The sequence below is a fragment of the Cryptosporidium hominis genome (genome assembly GCF_000006425.1).
Source record: "Cryptosporidium hominis TU502 chromosome 8 CHRO018154, whole genome shotgun sequence".
Classification (NCBI taxonomy): domain Eukaryota; phylum Apicomplexa; class Conoidasida; order Eucoccidiorida; family Cryptosporidiidae; genus Cryptosporidium; species Cryptosporidium hominis.
In genome coordinates, this window is record NW_667354.1 from 1 (window position 1) to 18,311 (window position 18,311).

An 18,311-nucleotide genomic window follows, 5' to 3' on the forward strand; every position below is an offset into this window, starting at 1 on the left:
AAAACAAAGCTGGGTATTTTACTAAAGAAATTATATTTGGAAATTAAAAATAATTATGATGCTAGAATTTTGGTGGTAGCTATTCAAAAGCTTTCAAATCATATAAAGAGAACCGAAGATTGGTATAAGTTAAAAAATTATTCAAAAACAGGATCAGGAAATCGATTAGAAGGAATGAGAGCAAATGAATTCATTTCAGAGTTGGAGTTGAATCCAGCAACATTATCTGAAATACAAAGAGGAGGAATAATATCAGATAATAATGGTTCAATTTTAGCTCATTCTGTTTCAGCTTTTCCCTTAGATTTGACTTTATATTCAGAATATAAATCTACTCAAGTACTAAAACTTGCATCAGAAGCTTGTAGTATTTGTTTGGAGCCAGTTTTTGGTCTTTATACACGTTGTTTAAGTTGTAAGCATGGAGGGCATATAAAACATATTAAAGATTGGTTCGAGGATAGGACAATATGCCCTATGGTAAACTGTAAATGCAAATGCGTCCTGGAAGAATGGAAGTAGTAATCATCAAGCAAACAAAGGTTGAGTTATATTATAGAGTGTTAAGTTATAGCTAAATTAATACAGGAATATGAAACTTTCATCTATATAATCAGTTTATTTTCATTATACTAGTTTAATATTAATAGAATAGTTAGGGTATTTATCATCCTCAAGAAATATACAAGAGATGAATTTAGGAATTAAAGCATTTATTTGAGCTTTAGGAGAAAATTTTGACTTCTTTCCTAAAAAAAAAAAAGAAAAAGATTATTTTCCTTTTTCTTCTTTCTCTTTTATTTTCTCTTGTTTCCAGATTATTCCGTTACCATAATCTAGTCTATTAGATTCAACATATATTTGGATTAATTATGCAGCTTTAGCCTTCTTTCTATCAGCTCTAGAAACAGCGTGGAAACCAGTTTTAATGTTTTGTACACTTCTATTGGCACCACAAGCAGCACAAACAATTGTATATAGACGGGTTCTATTATCTCTTTCAAGTCTAGTATTTGGAGATTTACACATAGAACATGCAACATATTCCATAATGTATTTCCTAAGCAAAACTTCAATGTGTTTTGGCCCATATTTACCCTTTAATACAAGTTGACCATCTCCTGCAATTGATCCTTCAGTTCCCAATTCACTTAACACAAACTGGAAGACGTGGTCTGCATTTCTTTGCATAATATTGCAAATTTCTTGGAAGTTAATCCAAGCTACCTTCTTACTTCCAACTCTAACAACTTGTGGTGGTTTTAGTGTATATCTCTTTGCTCCCCACAAATCTGGATTGTGCTCAAGAATCAATCTTCTTACTCTTTCTAAAAGTTCTTCATATGGGTAAATTGCACCCTTGACAAATAATTGTCCTGATCCATCAACATAACTGCTTTCTACTTCAGAAACTCCCGTCTTATGTTCCTTACTCTTCTTCTTCTTCTTCTTCTCACCAAAATCATAACCCATATCCATCTTCTGCACTCCTTCAATTAATTCTTTCTCTGACATTTTTCCTTCTCTATCTCCACTTTAACAATTTAGGACTTGTTTTATTATTCAATTTTTAATAAATTTTTCCCTTGGATAGTTTACTATTTATTAATTATTTAAGACATAAGTCCTCATTTCCCGCCAAAACCAAATTTTTTTTTCAAGAAAATATTTCTTTAGTTTTGGTTTACAAGTCTGAATTATTATTTCTTCTCTTGCTTAAATCTTTTATCATTTACTCATACTCTATGAGCTAACTATTATAGTTAATTAGTTTACAATATATATCGTAAACAAATTAACTCCAAGAATCTATATAACTGCTTTTCCTTAACTGCAAACTTCCCCAACAAATTTTTCCATTTCAAATATATATTTTTTTTAATACGCGTAGTATACACGCATTTTTTTAAAAAAGCTCTTTAAATAATTATTAAATTCTACTGTTCTAGCGGAATGGTATACCATTTGTTATTTAGAGAGAAAAAAAGAGGAAAAAAAAAGTTAAATAAATATAATTACTATAAAATTTGATTTGATGGTTGCTTCTACAAGTATTCTAATATTAAATTATTCTTATTTCTACAAATTTCTATAAAGTTTAGCCATGTTGATTTATCTATACAACTTTTATATTATCTTTTCTTTCAATAATTTTCGTCGATTACTTCTATTAATTTCATTAATATCACCTTATAATTACATTCACCTGTGTGCGAAGGGGAACTAGCTCAGATGGTAGAGCGCTCGCTTAGCATGCGAGAGGTGATCGGATCGATGCCGGTGTTCTCCACTTTTTGTTCCCGCCAATTATTTTCCGTTAATGTTTTTTCAAAATGGTCATTGAATACATGCGAAAATAAGTTAATATTAGAAAATAATGAAATATTATTTGACATTAAATTAAAATATTAAATTATTAATTCGACGATTACAATTTATTTCAAGCAACTAATTACATATAAATATATTGTGTATAAACTAAATTGTTGAAAAGAAGAAAGAAATTGTCTTCAAAATAATATTTCTCTCCACTTAAGAATTTTCCTTTTTCTTTTATTTGCTCTTAATTAAATTAAATGATCTGGTTTAAAAGTTTTTATTGTAAAATTTGAAATGATTTTAATAAAAGAAAAAGCATTTCACTCTTAAATTTTTTTTTAGATATTGAAATCCAAATAGCTTAAACACAAACCTGGTGAGTCTTTGTCTTTGCGTCAGATACCTGATTCTTCCTTGAATTACTATTTGATTTAGAAGTGAAAGTGGTAGTAAGTCCAACAATAAATCCGATAAATTTAACCTTGATTGCTAAGATATATGTTGCTATACTTAATATTGTTGTAATAGTGAAAGTAAGGAAGATTGATTGTAAATATGGTATCTGGAGCGGAATGATTATATAAGACATAGTTACTTCAAGCCAAAGCATATGTACAATATATATTATAATTGATGATGCTGTAAAATGGAAATATAAGTTTGGAATAAATACATGATTAAGTAGTGAATGGCATATTGAATCCAATACAAATACGATAATCCATGATCCTGTAACATAGAATAATGAGCTACTTGGTATTCTATACATTGGGAATGCCCACATATATCCAATGCCATCATTACCCAAAGAAAAGCTGATTGAATATAAAACCAAAGAAATGAAAATGAGAGTTGGTTTAAACATTCCTGGCATATTATTAATAATACTGTGGATCTTATTACTGGAATAATAATTATAATCATTTAAAAGGCTTATTTTGTCAACAGATTGTTGGTGATTTTTAGTATTACCAAGATTGAATTCTTTGCAAGCGCTAATATTAAATTGATCTTCTTGACTAGAGCTTGGTATTGGTATAGTTAAATCAGAAGACTCTTCAGAATTTAGAGGGTCAGAACTTCCAATTAAAGCTTGGTTTTCAGGAATGATTTGATGATTTATAGAACAATAATGACTTAGTAGTTGATCAATAAAACCAACAGCAAAGAATGAAATATAGAATATAATAGCTAACATCATTCTTCTGTCATCAATAACTCTAAGAAACCCTTTTTCAGGAAAAACTGGTTTGTGGTTATCAGAGGAAATAGTTGAAGTGTTGGAATTATATTCAACGTTACTATAAAATGCTAGAAATAAGCTTCCAAGTATAAATGATGCAGCTGTTAAATATATTAAAGCAAGATTTAGATTTGATTTCCCATCTCTATTTGATTTCATTACTAGAGATGAAACTAGCATAATCATTAGTGGAAATGAAAGCCCAAAAAGTGCTAATGGATGAAAATTATAACTATATATTATAATAGGACCAAAAACTGCTGCAATACATCCACATGAAATTATATATGAAATATTCTCACTCTTTTTCTGACCTTTCATAACCTTCATAAAGGGAAACATCACCACAGAAATAACTATCAATAATGCTAAAAACCAAAGCCATTCAAACCCATGACATTTAAAATCTTTGACATACATGAAATAGTAAAGATGAAAATTGGGAGGAGCTCCATCTAATGTATAAGTACATGGCCTTCTACCATTTGCCACGTAATGTGTTATTGGTAATAGAATAAAATACCCAGAAATTAAAGGTAAAGCCAAGCGTAAAATCTTCTTTCTTAATAATACACCCAAGCTTGGAGTACTTGAAAGAAAACTAGCTCTTCCTGAAACGTAAAAAAAAATGGGCATTCCAAATTCTGAGAAAAATACAATCATTTGTCTGACAATTTCCTTTTCACTTCTTGTTATTCCAATATTTAGTAGGTTCAAGTAATAAATTACATGAACGAAAACTACCAGCCAAACAGCCAGTGTTTTCAGCCAATCCAAGTAGTGAAGGCGAGCCTGGCTCGATTTCTTCATCTCATTGGTAGCCTTTTCTTGGGAAATTACCTGATTCTCCATCAAAAAGTCAAATTTGACGAACAAACCTTTTCCTCTTAAAAAATTATACTACCTAAAATCTTTAGGCGCCAACCCTACTTTTTTTTTTTTCCTCTTACGTGGCACCGGTATTTTAAAAAACAATTAATAATTTACATGCATGTAAGCTTTAAGTTCATTTGCAAATTTTCAAAAAAAATAAATATATACAGTAAACTAAAAAAATATATTTAAGTAAATATTGAGATTTATTATTTATTACAATTTATTTTTACTCTGCATCTTTTAATTGGCCTTTCTATATGGATAGACATCTGCCATTGAGCGCTAACAAGTTTATTGTGTGTGAACAATATAAATAATTTGAATGTGCACATAGTTTTTCCACCCATATTGAATGCAATGCCAAATCTTTATAATTTGATTCTCTTTTATTCAAAGCAAGCCTGTTAGTATTTAACCCCTCACCACATTTTCCCCACTATTTCTCAATATTTTTTCCACACCTAAACTTCGGCTTGAGCTTAAGCCTGAGCCTGAGCCTGAGCCTGAGCCTGTGCCTGTGCCTGTGCCTGTGCCTGAGCTTGAGCTTGAGCTTGAACTTGAACTTGAGCTTCAGCCTGTACCCGACCCTGAGCCGACCCTGAGCCTAAGCTTAAAACCTCCTTATTATAATGGTTCCTTTCTCAGGTAGTCCCATAATTTTTGTCTCTTTCTTTTAACTACAACTGGTAATTAATCCATGGATTTGTAAATTAATTCTTATTCTTTATTTTTAATTGAATATATGATTTCAAAAATGACCCAAAAGAACTGAATACCAATATAATATAGTAAAATATTTGTGTTAAAAGTAACGAAGTGATAGTTATAAATAATATATTAATGTATATAGGTAACTCAAGCTTTATTTTGGACTCCAATAAAAATGATACAATACGAATTGTAATAGGATGTAAAAAAATCATAATAAATAGATTCTGGTTTTCTTTCTTTATTTTTTCTATCCCATTTGAACTTTTAACAAGGCATAATTCAGATCTGAAAAGTGGATGAGATGTAATTGTTATCATAAGAAATAGTAGAGATATTTCTTTAAATGTATTTAAATAAATTGTTAAATTTTGAAAGTATTTATTTTCTGTGAAGAAAAACGTTATATAAACAATAGTTAAGAATAATACCAATAAAGAAATACTTTTAAGTAGTGGATGTATGATGTATATTTCTTCTCTTTTCTTAAGATAATTATTATACTGGGTTCTCATAAATGACAATTGTGAATCTGTAGCACCAAGTAAGAATATTAAGCAGAGCTTCCAAATTATTGAATAATCTTTTAATGGAATTAAAAGAAAGAATAAGAGAATGTAAGTTAAAGCCAAAGAAATTTGGACTTTTGTTACTGAAGATAAATGACCGGCTAAGGAGAATGTAATGATTGGAAGAGCTAATGGGATGAATATAAGCATTGAAAACTCTCCAAGCTTATAGTAGTATAACATTAAAATAACCAAGATTGGAATTGTAGCTTTATTAATCAAAGAAATGAATGAGAATTCTCTTTCATAAAAGTAATATTCTGCTTGATTTTTTGCATTAATAATTCCAATATCTCTATTCTCTAGCTCATTTGTTAGCAAAGGACTATTTAGATTTTCTTGATATTTTCTCACACTATTTGAGTTATTCATATCCAAAATTGTTGAATATTTACTGAATAGTACAGAACCAATAGTATTTGTAGTAGTATTGTTAGTATTAGTATCAGTAGTGGGAAAATTATTGCAAGTTTCCATTAAGTCAATATCATTAGAATTATTTCTAGAGCAGTTTTGTAATATAGAATTTCTGATTTCTCCAAGAGAACATTCTATTATATACTTTGTAAGCTCAGTAATTGGGAAACATATTATACGTATAAATGATAAATAAATTAATACTTGAGGAAAATATGAAATTTTGTTGGATGCAGTATCTAATGAAGCTTTATATATGATTCTATCCAATGAATCCAAGAAAAAGTTGATAGGAGACAATGTGATTCTTTCTGCCCATATTGGATATTCTGATGAGATATAATATGAAAAAGGCTGAATAAAGTATAAGATAAAAAATCCGGGTATAAAATATTTGGTAATGGATTTATATATGACAGTCTTGATAGATAAGAAGTTGGGATGAGTAAAAATACGTATAATTCTGGAAGATTTTTGGTTGAATGGTTGATTATTTGAATGATTTAACTCAATGGTTTTATTTAAAGTTAGAATTGAAGTTGTGAATGATTTTCCGGAAATATATGTAAATGCGAAAATACAGGAAAAAAATATGATATTATGAAAGATTTTGAGAGTGATCAGAGTTTTCTCATCAATATTACTAACAATATGCCTTGTTTCAATTATTGATCTTGATATATAAAGTAATGTAACAACGAATATTTTGAATCTGAACAAGTTTTTATCATAGATAAGTAGTTCATTTTGACTTAGAGACTGAATTTCACCAGGTTGAGTTTCATCTTCAACATTGATATTAACACAGTTGCTGTTATCAAAATAGTAATCATTATACTTTTGATTAAATTTTGAATTTGTACCTGAAATCTTTGAATAGGAGTCTCGGAAATTATTGTTGGGTCCACTTTTTATTGGGGAAAGAATACTTGATAAACGATAATTAGATGATGAAGGCATTTTATTTCAATTTTAAAATGATAAATCAAAAAATAAACTCTTAATTTTTACAAGTAGAACTTTTCAAGATTACTTATTCTCTTTCTCTTAACTTGAAACTGAGATTCAAAAAAAAAAAATGAATGAATGAATAACTTCAGGGCTTTACCCTGAGGGAGGAAAATAGTAATGTAATGAAAACAATAATAATAGTAATTTTGTGTTAGTATCAATAAATAATGATTATTAATTGTGTCACTACCTTCCAAAATACTCTTCTATAACAACTTGTTTTTGTTACAAATTGAACCCAATTTGCCCATACAAATAGATAGATAATTTATCGAGCTTCCAAATTGTGCATATTTTTATAATTTTGCAATTCTGAAATATCTTCTTTTTTTCGCACTCTGATTAAAAAAATGCAAACTAATTTGGCGCCTAGTACACGTCATGTGGGGAGAAACCGGTACTATGCACAAGCATGCATATAGATTGAAATTTGGGCGGGTATTTGAACAAAATGATTTTTTTTTTTTCTTATTAATTCAGACATACAGAAGAGAGTAAGAAGTTAAATAGGAATTGAAAAGAATAGAAGGGATTAAATTTTTAATTTCCGATTAAAAAAAAATGTAGTAATTCCAGAATAAATTATAGAATTAAAATTTGAATTAGTAATGCAAGTAAATGGACCTATTTCATAAATTGTATCATTGGATTGAGTAAAAATGGGTATAGTTGTTTAATTCTTTTCCTCTTCTATTTTGAAAATCATGATTATAGTGGTAGAAAGATACTTCACATTGAAAAAAAAGATTTTGAATAATTACTATCCTTGCTAACTTTTTTTTTTTTCTTCTTTTCTACAAATTTATTATATTTAACTATTTTTCCCAATTTACCTTCAATTCTATTATTCATGTTTCTATTCAATAAAAACTCCTATAAATCAGTCAACAAATATATATATGTACATTTACTTAAATTCGATAAATCTGTTAATTTTGAATATAAAATTTGTAAGTTAAGTGCTTAGCTGAGCGTACGAATATTTTATAATTTTGAAGATTACGCTTGAAGAAAATTGAAATATATAAAAGGAGAGAAAAGGAAGGTATTGGGGAGAAAAAAAAAGACCGAATGTTAAGATTAAGAAAAGTTTTGAAATAAAATTCTAAGAATATCCGTAAATGCCTTCAATATATTTATTAAAGATATGTACAATTGCATAAACCATTAACTTGCATAATTTTTTATTCGAAATTTATTCCACAAGTGTTAGCAATAGTATTGAGGATAGGTGGGGACTCAAGTAGACAAACAAAATGTCCGGCGCCAAATGTGTTGGCGGTAAACCGAGTTGTCAAATTTAATTTAGAAATTGAATGAAATAAAAGAAGCAAGGAATTAAAATAAAACATAATTAAAAAAAGGTTTTAAGTTAATGGATCTTTAAAATTGAAGAAATGAAAAGCCATTGAACAAGTTTATACAGAATCCAAATACATTGTGCAGTTTTCCTTTTTGTTTTTTTCTTTTTTATCTTATATTAAAATAAAGTTAATCAAAGTAGAATTTCAATTTTTGGGAATCAATAAATAAGAAATGATACCACAAGGAGGATTAAACAATTCAGGAGGCGGAATAATGGCTTCTTCCTCTGCATCTACAGTGCCACCATCATCTTCTTCCTCCTCATCTTCATCTTCTGCTCCTTCTATGCCATTACATTCTTCAAATTCAATGGCAGCTTCTGTGCCATCTTCTAATTCAGTATCATCATCTAATTCAGTACAATCAAATTCTCTTTCAGCCTCTATTTCCATTTCAAATCCTTTATCGGCTCCTCCATCATCTTCTATTAGTGGAAAGGTACAACAGAGAATTTCCCAGGGGGAACTTGGAATAGGTGGAGGGATCCCGAATCAAATTTCTGTTTCAGGAGAAGTAGGAATTTTACCATCACCATCAGATAATAGCGGTGACTTGAAAGGGAATGAAAATATTATCCAAAAAGAAAGAGAGAAAGTGTATCAATATTTAGTTGATATGACTTGCTCTTCAAAAAGAGAAATGGCATTATCAAAACTTTCAAAATACCGCGAAACATTCCCAGATTTAGCTCCGCTAATGTGGCATAGCTTTGGTTGTATTACTGCTCTTTTACAAGAAATCATTTCTATATATCCACTTTTATCTCCTCCTAATTTATCAAATCAAGCAAGCAACCGAACATGTAATTGTTTAGCCTTATTACAGTGTGTTGCAAGCCATTCGGAAACAAGAGCTCACTTTCTTGCAGCTCATATTCCACTATATCTTTATCCTTTTCTAAATACTGTGACTAAATCACGTCCATTTGAGTATCTCCGTCTCACATCACTTGGTGTTATTGGCGCCCTTGTAAAGGTTGACGATCCTGAAGTTGTGAGCTTTCTTTTACAAACTGAGATCATTCCTCTATGTTTGAGAGTGATGGAGACTGGAAGCGAACTTAGCAAGACTGTCGCAACGTTCATCATACAAAAAATTCTGTTGGATGATCTTGGCCTTACTTATATTTGCGCTACTCCTGAAAGATTCTTTACTGTATGCCAAGTTCTTGGTAATGTTATTACTCAGCATAATGAGGCTCCTTCCCCGAGACTATTGAAGCATATTATTCGCTGTTATCTAAGATTATCAGAGAACTCCAAAGTTAGAGATGCTTTAAAACAAACCATCCCTTCTGTCATTCTTTCTCCCAGTTTTAAAATGATCTTTCATGATGACGGTGTTACTACTAAATGGTTACATCAACTATATGCAAATATTTGCTGATCAGCTGTTACAGGTTTATAGTTTAGAGAATAAAATAAAAATTCTTTCTATTCGAGTCCTTTTTTTCAAAAGTCGTTATTAATGCTTTTTTTTCTTATTGCATTAACTCTCACTTTTTTTTTCCCACTAATTTCTCTAATTTTTAAGTTACAATTTCTAATCTAATATGTTCTACTTTAATTTCATAATCTTGGTATTCTTCTTGTTCCCACATTTTGGTGGTAACTGCTCGTACTCCTTTCAAGTAATTTATTAGAGACTTATTCACACAATTAATACAAACAAAACTATTTTAGAAGAAAAAACATATGCACACGTACATATAGAAAAGAAATATATTTGCAATGTTAATTATCTAAAAATATCATTCATTTTTTTAAAATTAACATGGCGCCCTATTTGCCCGCCAAACGGCGGGAACATTGTTTGGTATTTTTTAGGGGGGAAGAACACAGAGAAAGATCAGAAAGAGTCAAAAGAAAAAAAATTCAAAACTGAAGAATCCAGTAATTTATATCTACCACTAATTCACTTATTGACTGGAAATCTCAAACTAATTGGTGTACACTCTTTATTTTAATGTCGGGACATCCATTTGGAAATTCAGTTGGCGGGGGGGCAATGCAATACTCACAACAGGCTCAGATTCCCCAACAACGCCCAGGTACAGTAATGTCATCTCCTTTTCAAGGAGTGGCAGAGGCAGCACCAAAAACTAGTCCATTTGGAATGCAGGGTCAATATCAGAATCAGAGCCAAACTACAGGACAAAATCAAGGTTATTCACAAAGTGGAGGATATTATGGTTCAAGTAATGATAATGCTATGCAAGGTCAAAATAGAGTTAGACCAGGTATGGTGATTCCAACAGGAATGGGACAACAAGTTCAAGGTCAAAACCAAACTCAAACTGGTTTTTATAATTCGAATCCTATCTCAAAAGATATTGGAAATAATACAACAATAGGAGGACTATCAATGAGTGAAATACAACAACTTAATGCTCCATCATATTTTGTAAGACCATCCGTCTCAAAAGTCCCAAGTTCAGCAAGTCTTAAACAGAAAGCCCATATTCCTGTTGGACTCGTTTTTCAACCTTTAGCAAGTCCGCCTCCTGGATATCCTGAAGTACCAACAGTTTCTTTTGGGTCAAGTGGTGTATTAGTTAGATGTAAGCCTTGCAGAACTTATATTAATCCATTTGTTAGATGGGAAGCTGGCGGTCGTCGTTGGATATGTAATATGTGCGGCTATTCTAATGAAACTCTTTCATTTTATTATTGCGGATTGGATGATCAGGGACGCAGAACTGATCGATTTGAACGTCCTGAACTATCTGTTGGTAGTACTGAATTTATTGCATCTGGAGAATATATGGTAAGACCTCCACAACCTCCAGTATATTTTATAGTTTTGGATGTTTCAATGCCATCAGTATCTTCAGGACTTGTTGAGACAGTTTGTTCAGCAGTGAAAAATGCTATATTATCTGATAATATTCCAGGTGGAGGTAGAGCTATGATTGGTATTATCACATTTGATTCATCCATTCATTTTTATGATTTAAATAGTAATCTTTCACAACCACATATGTTTGTTGTATCTGATTTGAATGATTTATTCCTACCACTTTCTGAAGGTGTTTTGGTTAATATAGCAGATTCTACTGAGGTAAGTTAAATAATTGATTGACTTTAACATATATTTAATTATTATTGTTATTGTTATTGCAGCAAATTACGAATTTGTTAGATAACTTGCCAAATTTATGGAGAAATAATAGAGTTTCGGAAAATTGTATGGGATCAGCAATTAAAGCTGCTTATATGGCAATTAGACATATTGGTGGAAAAGTTCTTTTATTTTCATCAGGAGCACCAACAGTTGGAGATCAAACAATAAAACTTAATCGTGAGCAGATGAGAAATTCTGGAAAAGAATCTAAAGATATTGATAGAGAAGTTGAATTATTAAAACCAGAAAATGATGGATATAGTAATTTTGTTCATGCACTTGTTAGAGCATATATTAGTGTTGATTTGTTTATGTGTACTTCTCAACCGTATGTAGATTTACCTACAATTTCTCCAATTGTCAAAAAAACTAGTGGTGATCTTACATATATTTTTGGATTTAATTCGTATCTTCACGGACAAAAACTTAGAGAAGATATATTTTCAACTTTAACTAGAAACTCAGCTTGGGAGGCTTGTATTAGATTCAGAGTTAGTCGTGGTTGGAAGATATCAAATTGGTATGGTAATTTCTACTTTAGTGGAGTTGATCTTCTTCTTGCTCCAAATTGTCATAGAGACCAAGCTTTTAGTATTGTTATAGATATGGATGAAAATGTAACAGTAGCACCTGATCCATTTGTTTATATTCAAGCAGCTCTTTTACATACAAATAGTGATGGTGAAAGACGTATTAGAGTTCATACAATGGCTTTACCAGTAACTCAAAATTATGTTGATTTAGTATCAAGCATGGATGTTCAAGCAACAGTTTCAATAATTTGCCAAAATGCAATGGAACTAAGCCTTAAAAGCAAGTTATTAGATGGACGAAATTATCTTCAGACTATATGTTCCCAAATCATTTTACCTCAATCCAATCAAATAATTGAGGCTGCAAAGCAACTTCCACTTTATATTCTTGGTGTACTCAAATGTCCAGCTTTTAGAGATTATAAGGAAGTTTCTCAATCAGATACTAGAATTTATCATTGGATACGCTTATCTAGTTTGAGATTAGAATCTCAAATGATACTATTTTATCCAAGAATGTTTTGTCTTTCTTCATGGAATCTTCAACAACAAGAAACTGATCAATCATTAGTGCTTCCTCCTGCCTTAAATTTAACAGCAGAAAAAATGACACAGGCAGATGCATATCTCTTAGAAGATGGAGAATCCATGTATTTATGGCTTGGAAGAGCGATTCCAACAACCTTTATTCAACAGGTGTTTGGTGTTGCAACTCTTGATCAGCTACATCCAGATTATGCTGAAACTGTTATTGGATCAACGGGTGAAAAGCTTGGAGTCAAAGTTGCTATTTTAATCAATAATATTCGTGAACAAAGAAAACCACCATTTATGAAGCTTTATACAATCAGACAAGGCGATCCTTTGGAAAATAAGTTCTTCCTATCACTGATTGAAGATAAGACACAAGGCTTTATGCTTTCTTACAACGATTTCTTGAATAAGATTCTTCCAAGATCAAATCCAAACATGTTGCAAAGATATCCTGGTAATTAGTATTGGTTATTTTTTTTTTTTTGTTATAGGTATTATATTGGTATTTGATTTACGTTGCATTTATCTTACTTTCTTATTAACTCTTAATATTATTATTATTATTATTATTTTGTTTAATAGCCCTTCTCATAACTTTAGTTGGTATCAATTTTGGCTCTAATTAGTGGCATGCACTTTGCTTGCACACATTTCTTGTATATGATTCAAAAGAAAGAGTGATATAGTTTCTTTCTTATAACTTAAATTTCATTCTTTATATTCTTCTAACAATTATTAATTAGTTTAATTCATGTATTTCAATTATTGAATTTTGTTTAGATATAAATAATATCTTGTATTAATATTTTTCAAATAAATAACTAATTTTTTCTTTAAGTTGAATTACAATAAAAAAAAAACACGTAAGAATCAAAAAATTTCCCGCCCATTCGTGTAAAATTTGACTTGCATGCATACATTTAGATGAGGGGAGTAAAAATAAGTGCAAGAAAAAAGTGTGTTATAAAGTTTAAAGTGAAACATTAAAATTTTTTAAATAATTGAATTCAATTCTTTCTTGTGAAAATATTGCTTTTTCTAATATTATTATTATTACAACTATTAACGAGAAGATAATACAAATATATATTAAAAAAAAAAAAAAAAAGAATAAAGCATTCTATTTATTCTAAGGATGAGAAAGTAATTTTTAAAAAAAATCAATATATAAATTAAGTGATAATTAATGTAACAAAATGGATTTAATGGAATTAGCTTTAAAACATGGGATTAAAGGAACTCCTAATGGTCCTTTTTTATATCCACTAAGTGTAAGAGGTAGAAAACCATTTTCCTTATTAACAGATGATGAATCTTCTGATGATTCTGATCAATCTTCATCCAACGAGGAGGACTTGGGAATGGGAGCAAAAGTTAAATGCATATATGACAATGACTTATATAAGAAACAAGATTCGGTAATAGAAGAAGAAAATGTAGTCGAACAAAAAAAAAGAATGCAAGAAACAATGTATGAATATAAAAGTAGAAGAGAAGGAAAAGAAGTGAAGTATATATCTAGAGAAGATGCTTTTGAAATACAATATGCAAAAGATTTTGAATTTTTTTTTGGAGTTCCTTATCGTCCTTATATACGTTTATCACGTTATAGATTTGGTAAAAATATGAAATATCCAAGAGATTTAAAACAAGAAGAAGCTGTTTATAAGAAATATCCACGTTATTTTTTTAATGACCCTTGGCCAGAAATAGATGTCTCAAAACCTATACCATATGTAAAACAAAAACAACCCTCAAAGTTAGTAAATGAAAGAGGAGTTCCAATAGCTTGGTTAGATATTATTGAAAAGAGTAAAAGATTTAATGTAAGAAGAGGTAATAAATCAGCGCATAACTTAGAATCTCAAAATAAGAAAGAACCGCCTCGTACTCTTGGTGATGCTGTTGTTGCATGGGAAGTATCTTCCACATTATTGAATGGAGATCTTCCAAGTATTATTGGTGAAGATAAGAGAAGTCGAAAACAAAAAAGATTCTCATTTGTTAGAGATAATATTCGTGGTGTTGCAGAAGAAATTGAATCATGGACAAAATGTCCAGTAGTTCAAACAGAAATTAATAAATATCTTGAGAGTTCTTGGAAGAACATTGAAAAACAACTTTCTAACAAACCTATTGAAGAACAAAACGATAAAAAGTTAAGCAGAACAAGTTCAAACAAAAATATTAATGAAGCTGAAAGTTCAACAAAAACACCTTCTGAGTCTAATAAAAATTCCAAGTCTGAACCTACTGGTAAAAGCAGTGATATTTCTAAAAGTAAAGTCGTACCTTCTGCTAAAGAAGAGCCTAAATCTGAAACTAAATTAGAAGGAAAAGAATCATCACCTCCTCCTCCAAAAGATCCTCCTACATCAAAAGGCCCACCACCACCAAAAGGTCCTCCAGCTCCAAAGGGTCCTCCAGGTCCACCTTCTGAATCTGAAGGATCTCCAGCATCAAAAGGTCCTCCGCAGCCAAAAGGACCTCCACCACCAAAGGGTCCTCCAGGTCCACCTTCTGAATCTGAAGGATCCCCTGCATCAAAAGGTCCTCCACCACCAAAAGGTCCTCCACCGTCAAAGGGTTCACCTTCCCCTGAATCAAAAGGTCCTCCACCACCAAAAGGTCCGCCTCCCCCTTCATCAAAGGGACCTCCTACAGGAAAAGGGCCATCACTTCCAAAAAAGGCGCCTCCTCCAAAGAAAGGTTGATTTAATAAATAAGTAAATGCAAAAGCACTAATAATTCATTTAAAAGAAATAATCAAGTTATATTTAAATTTAAGTTTGTTAATTTTTTTTTCAAACACAATTTTATTAATTTTTTTAAAAATTATTCCAAATTTAAACAATAAACAAAACTAATTTTTGTTGAAAGGAGAATAAAAAAGAACAAAATAAGAAGATATAAACTAATTAATCTAAAACTCCTGTTTCACTCTTATTAAAAAATCACTATGTTTTAATTAATTTTTTTAATGTTATTTAATTTGTTATCTTGTCTTTTCTATATTCCTATTTAATTATCTCAATTTAGAAAATTCATGCAAAATTAAGTCATGAAAATTGTGGCGCCGGCGCCAGGCATGTAATATTTGGGGTCCAGTCCTGACAGTAATAATGTGAGATCATACAAAAAATCAACAAAAAATTAAAATAGAAATTTGATTTTCAAGATAAAAAAGGAAATCAAATAGGTAATTAAGGAATTTTGTACTTTTCAAAGTTTTAGAGTAGTAGTCCATAGAATTTAAAAGATTTAGAAGGGAAAAAGATAATTATAAACAATTAAATTACCAATCAATATATAAAGATATTTTTCTAATTAAAAAAAGAAAAAAAAAGTTATTTAGAAAATAACTTTTTTATTTTAAATATATGAAGAACTTTTAGAATGGATTATTTAAGTGGCTATTACAATGATGATGTAACTGGATCAATTTTTCATAGAGACCCAGATTTAAGATGTTGTAGTTATTTAGCTTATCCAGAATCTGATGAGTCAGTATATGGAGATTCTGAAATACAACTTAAACTTTGTATTATGGAATTATATGATTTTCTTTATAATAAGAACAATTCGTTAATAAAAGAAAATCAAGATTTTCAACATTCTGAATTACTTAAAATTATTACTGAAATTTCTAGTATTATATCAGTGTGTATAGAAACCAAAGTAGATATTAAAGATTCTATTGATGTTCAAAATAGCCAAGTACAAAGATTAACTGAACAAAAAAGAAATATTGAAAGGATTGGTGAAACTGTTGGAAATAATAACATGTTAATAGATATTGTTGATAAAATCTCATCTTCTATTCAAAATAAATTGTTCTGTTTATCAAAGATTGTAAATACGGTTGAACAGTTTTCTTTAAAACAAGAAGAATTCTATGATAATGAATATGGTTTAACTCCTTTAAAAATTAAATATCCTTATTTAACTGGAACATATACACAGTTAAATTATAATAATATACCAAATAGTCCACAAACTACTTATCAATATCAAGAAAGTAAAGTCAACATAAATAAAGAAACTCCTGATAATATTGGGATGAATTTAACAAATATTAAAGAATATGTTGTTAATAATGATCAATTTAATCAATATGAATATAAAAAAGGTTATCAAATACTTCAAGAAGCTGAAAGGAATGCAATGATTAAATTAAGAAATAGAAAGAATGCTAATTTACAAGCTGCTATTAAAGACACATCTAAGGAAGAAGAATATCATATAGTTAAGGATGATCATTTATATACTAAAAATCAACAAGATTATAATCAACTTATAAATAATACAAATTCTAATAATCAAGAAGAAGAAAAAATTGGTATTTGTGATAAATTCTCTGGAGGAACAACAAGATTAATTATAGACAATAATAGAATAAAAAAATCAAATGGTAAAGATTCACTACTTTGTATTGATGGTTGGGGATTAATAGAACACCATAAGGAAGATACTCCAGTAAGTCCCAAATATAAATGTAATAATTTAGAGTCTGAAGATGAATCTAGTTTAGATCTTTATAAAGATAATAAATTATTAATTAATAGAAAATATAAATTAAATATAAACAATAATAAAGAAGAATCTAATTTAAGTGATTATGGTAGTGGTAATACTAATACAACAGAAACAAAATATTCAAGAAGAATTAATAAAAGCAAAGAAAAATATATAAATAAAGGAGATAGTTCTTGTGAAGAAGATAATAATAATAATAGTACCAAAAATGTCAGAAAACTCCGAAATAAATTTGAGAAAGATTTGAAAAGTCATATTCATTGGGAAATTGAAAGAGAAGAGGATAATATGAAATTACATGAAGAATTTGAAGAATGGGAAATTAAAGAAGATAATGAAAAAAAAGCAACAATGAAAAATAATAATAACAATAATAATATTATTAGTAATAAAAAAAATGGAGATAAAATGATTTGTACGGAATCTAATAGAAGAAATAAAATAAAACTTGAATATTCTGGATCTACTATGCCTAGTCAATATACAAATACTAATAATAGACAACTTTCAAATTATAGAGATACCATGTACTCAACTAGTAGTTGGCTACCTTTATCAAGGAATACAGGTTTCAATTACAATTGTTTATATTCAAATTCTGATAAGAATTCAAATAAACAATCAGGTTCAGAATATAATCCAGCAGCAGAATATGCTCGATTTTCAGATGCAGTAGGAAAAGTAATTAATCCTATAGTAGCTGATGAGTCATATAGAGATAATGGTAAGAATATAATGAATCCGAAAAAACTATTCAATGTAAAATTTGGTACTTTAACAGAAGATACATTTAAAGAGATTCAAGAAAAATTGAGACTTAAAATGGAAGGATGGACAATACATGGATCAGGATTACAAGATCCCAGAGCAAATTTATTCTGGGATCCAGCTGTAATGACTGCTGCATCTTCAGTATCACCATTCTATACAAATATGCCATCCTCAAATTCTCCTTTATTAATAAATACTCTAATTCCTGCAAGTAATGGGATACCTAAAAGATCAGGATTTTTAGAATCAATTGACCCATCCAGATTTTCTTTACATAAAAGTCTTAATAGGGGAGAGGATAAGCCT

At 29.7% G+C, this 18,311-nt stretch overlaps 8 protein-coding genes and 1 non-coding gene across 9 annotated transcripts; 6 read left to right on the forward strand and 3 right to left on the reverse strand.

The window, feature by feature from the left end:
* Positions 1–174: 174 nt before the first annotated feature.
* Chro.80507 (SD02907p) lies at positions 175–522 on the forward strand. Its single annotated transcript, XM_662011.1, has 1 exon — positions 175–522. The coding sequence occupies one exon, from the start codon at positions 175–177 to the stop codon at positions 520–522; it is 348 nt and encodes a 115-aa protein (XP_667103.1).
* Positions 523–870: 348 nt separating this feature from the next.
* On the reverse strand, positions 871–1,515 carry Chro.80508 (eukaryotic translation initiation factor 2, beta). Its single annotated transcript, XM_662012.1, has 1 exon — positions 871–1,515. The coding sequence occupies one exon, from the start codon at positions 1,513–1,515 to the stop codon at positions 871–873; it is 645 nt and encodes a 214-aa protein (XP_667104.1).
* Positions 1,516–2,217: 702 nt separating this feature from the next.
* trnA lies at positions 2,218–2,290 on the forward strand. The gene has a single exon. It is a non-coding gene; the product is annotated as a tRNA-Ala (tRNA).
* A 390-nt stretch (positions 2,291–2,680) lies between these two features.
* On the reverse strand, positions 2,681–4,414 carry Chro.80509 (hypothetical protein). Its single annotated transcript, XM_662013.1, has 1 exon — positions 2,681–4,414. One exon carries the CDS (start codon positions 4,412–4,414, stop codon positions 2,681–2,683), a length of 1,734 nt encoding a protein of 577 aa, XP_667105.1.
* Positions 4,415–5,148: 734 nt separating this feature from the next.
* On the reverse strand, positions 5,149–7,092 carry Chro.80510 (hypothetical protein). Its single annotated transcript, XM_662014.1, has 1 exon — positions 5,149–7,092. The coding sequence occupies one exon, from the start codon at positions 7,090–7,092 to the stop codon at positions 5,149–5,151; it is 1,944 nt and encodes a 647-aa protein (XP_667106.1).
* Positions 7,093–8,679: 1,587 nt separating this feature from the next.
* Chro.80511 (cell differentiation protein rcd1) lies at positions 8,680–9,894 on the forward strand. The annotated part of the gene is made up of 1 exon (XM_662015.1): positions 8,680–9,894. The coding sequence occupies one exon, from the start codon at positions 8,680–8,682 to the stop codon at positions 9,892–9,894; it is 1,215 nt and encodes a 404-aa protein (XP_667107.1).
* Positions 9,895–11,696: 1,802 nt separating this feature from the next.
* On the forward strand, positions 11,697–13,160 carry Chro.80513 (hypothetical protein). Its single annotated transcript, XM_662016.1, has 1 exon — positions 11,697–13,160. The coding sequence occupies one exon, from the start codon at positions 11,697–11,699 to the stop codon at positions 13,158–13,160; it is 1,464 nt and encodes a 487-aa protein (XP_667108.1).
* Positions 13,161–13,894: 734 nt separating this feature from the next.
* Chro.80514 (hypothetical protein) lies at positions 13,895–15,412 on the forward strand. Its single annotated transcript, XM_662017.1, has 1 exon — positions 13,895–15,412. The coding sequence occupies one exon, from the start codon at positions 13,895–13,897 to the stop codon at positions 15,410–15,412; it is 1,518 nt and encodes a 505-aa protein (XP_667109.1).
* A 682-nt stretch (positions 15,413–16,094) lies between these two features.
* Chro.80517 (hypothetical protein) lies at positions 16,095–18,311 on the forward strand (the record flags this gene model as incomplete). Its single annotated transcript, XM_662018.1, has 1 exon — positions 16,095–18,311. A coding segment is annotated over one exon (2,217 nt), but the record flags the coding sequence as incomplete, so codon positions are not given.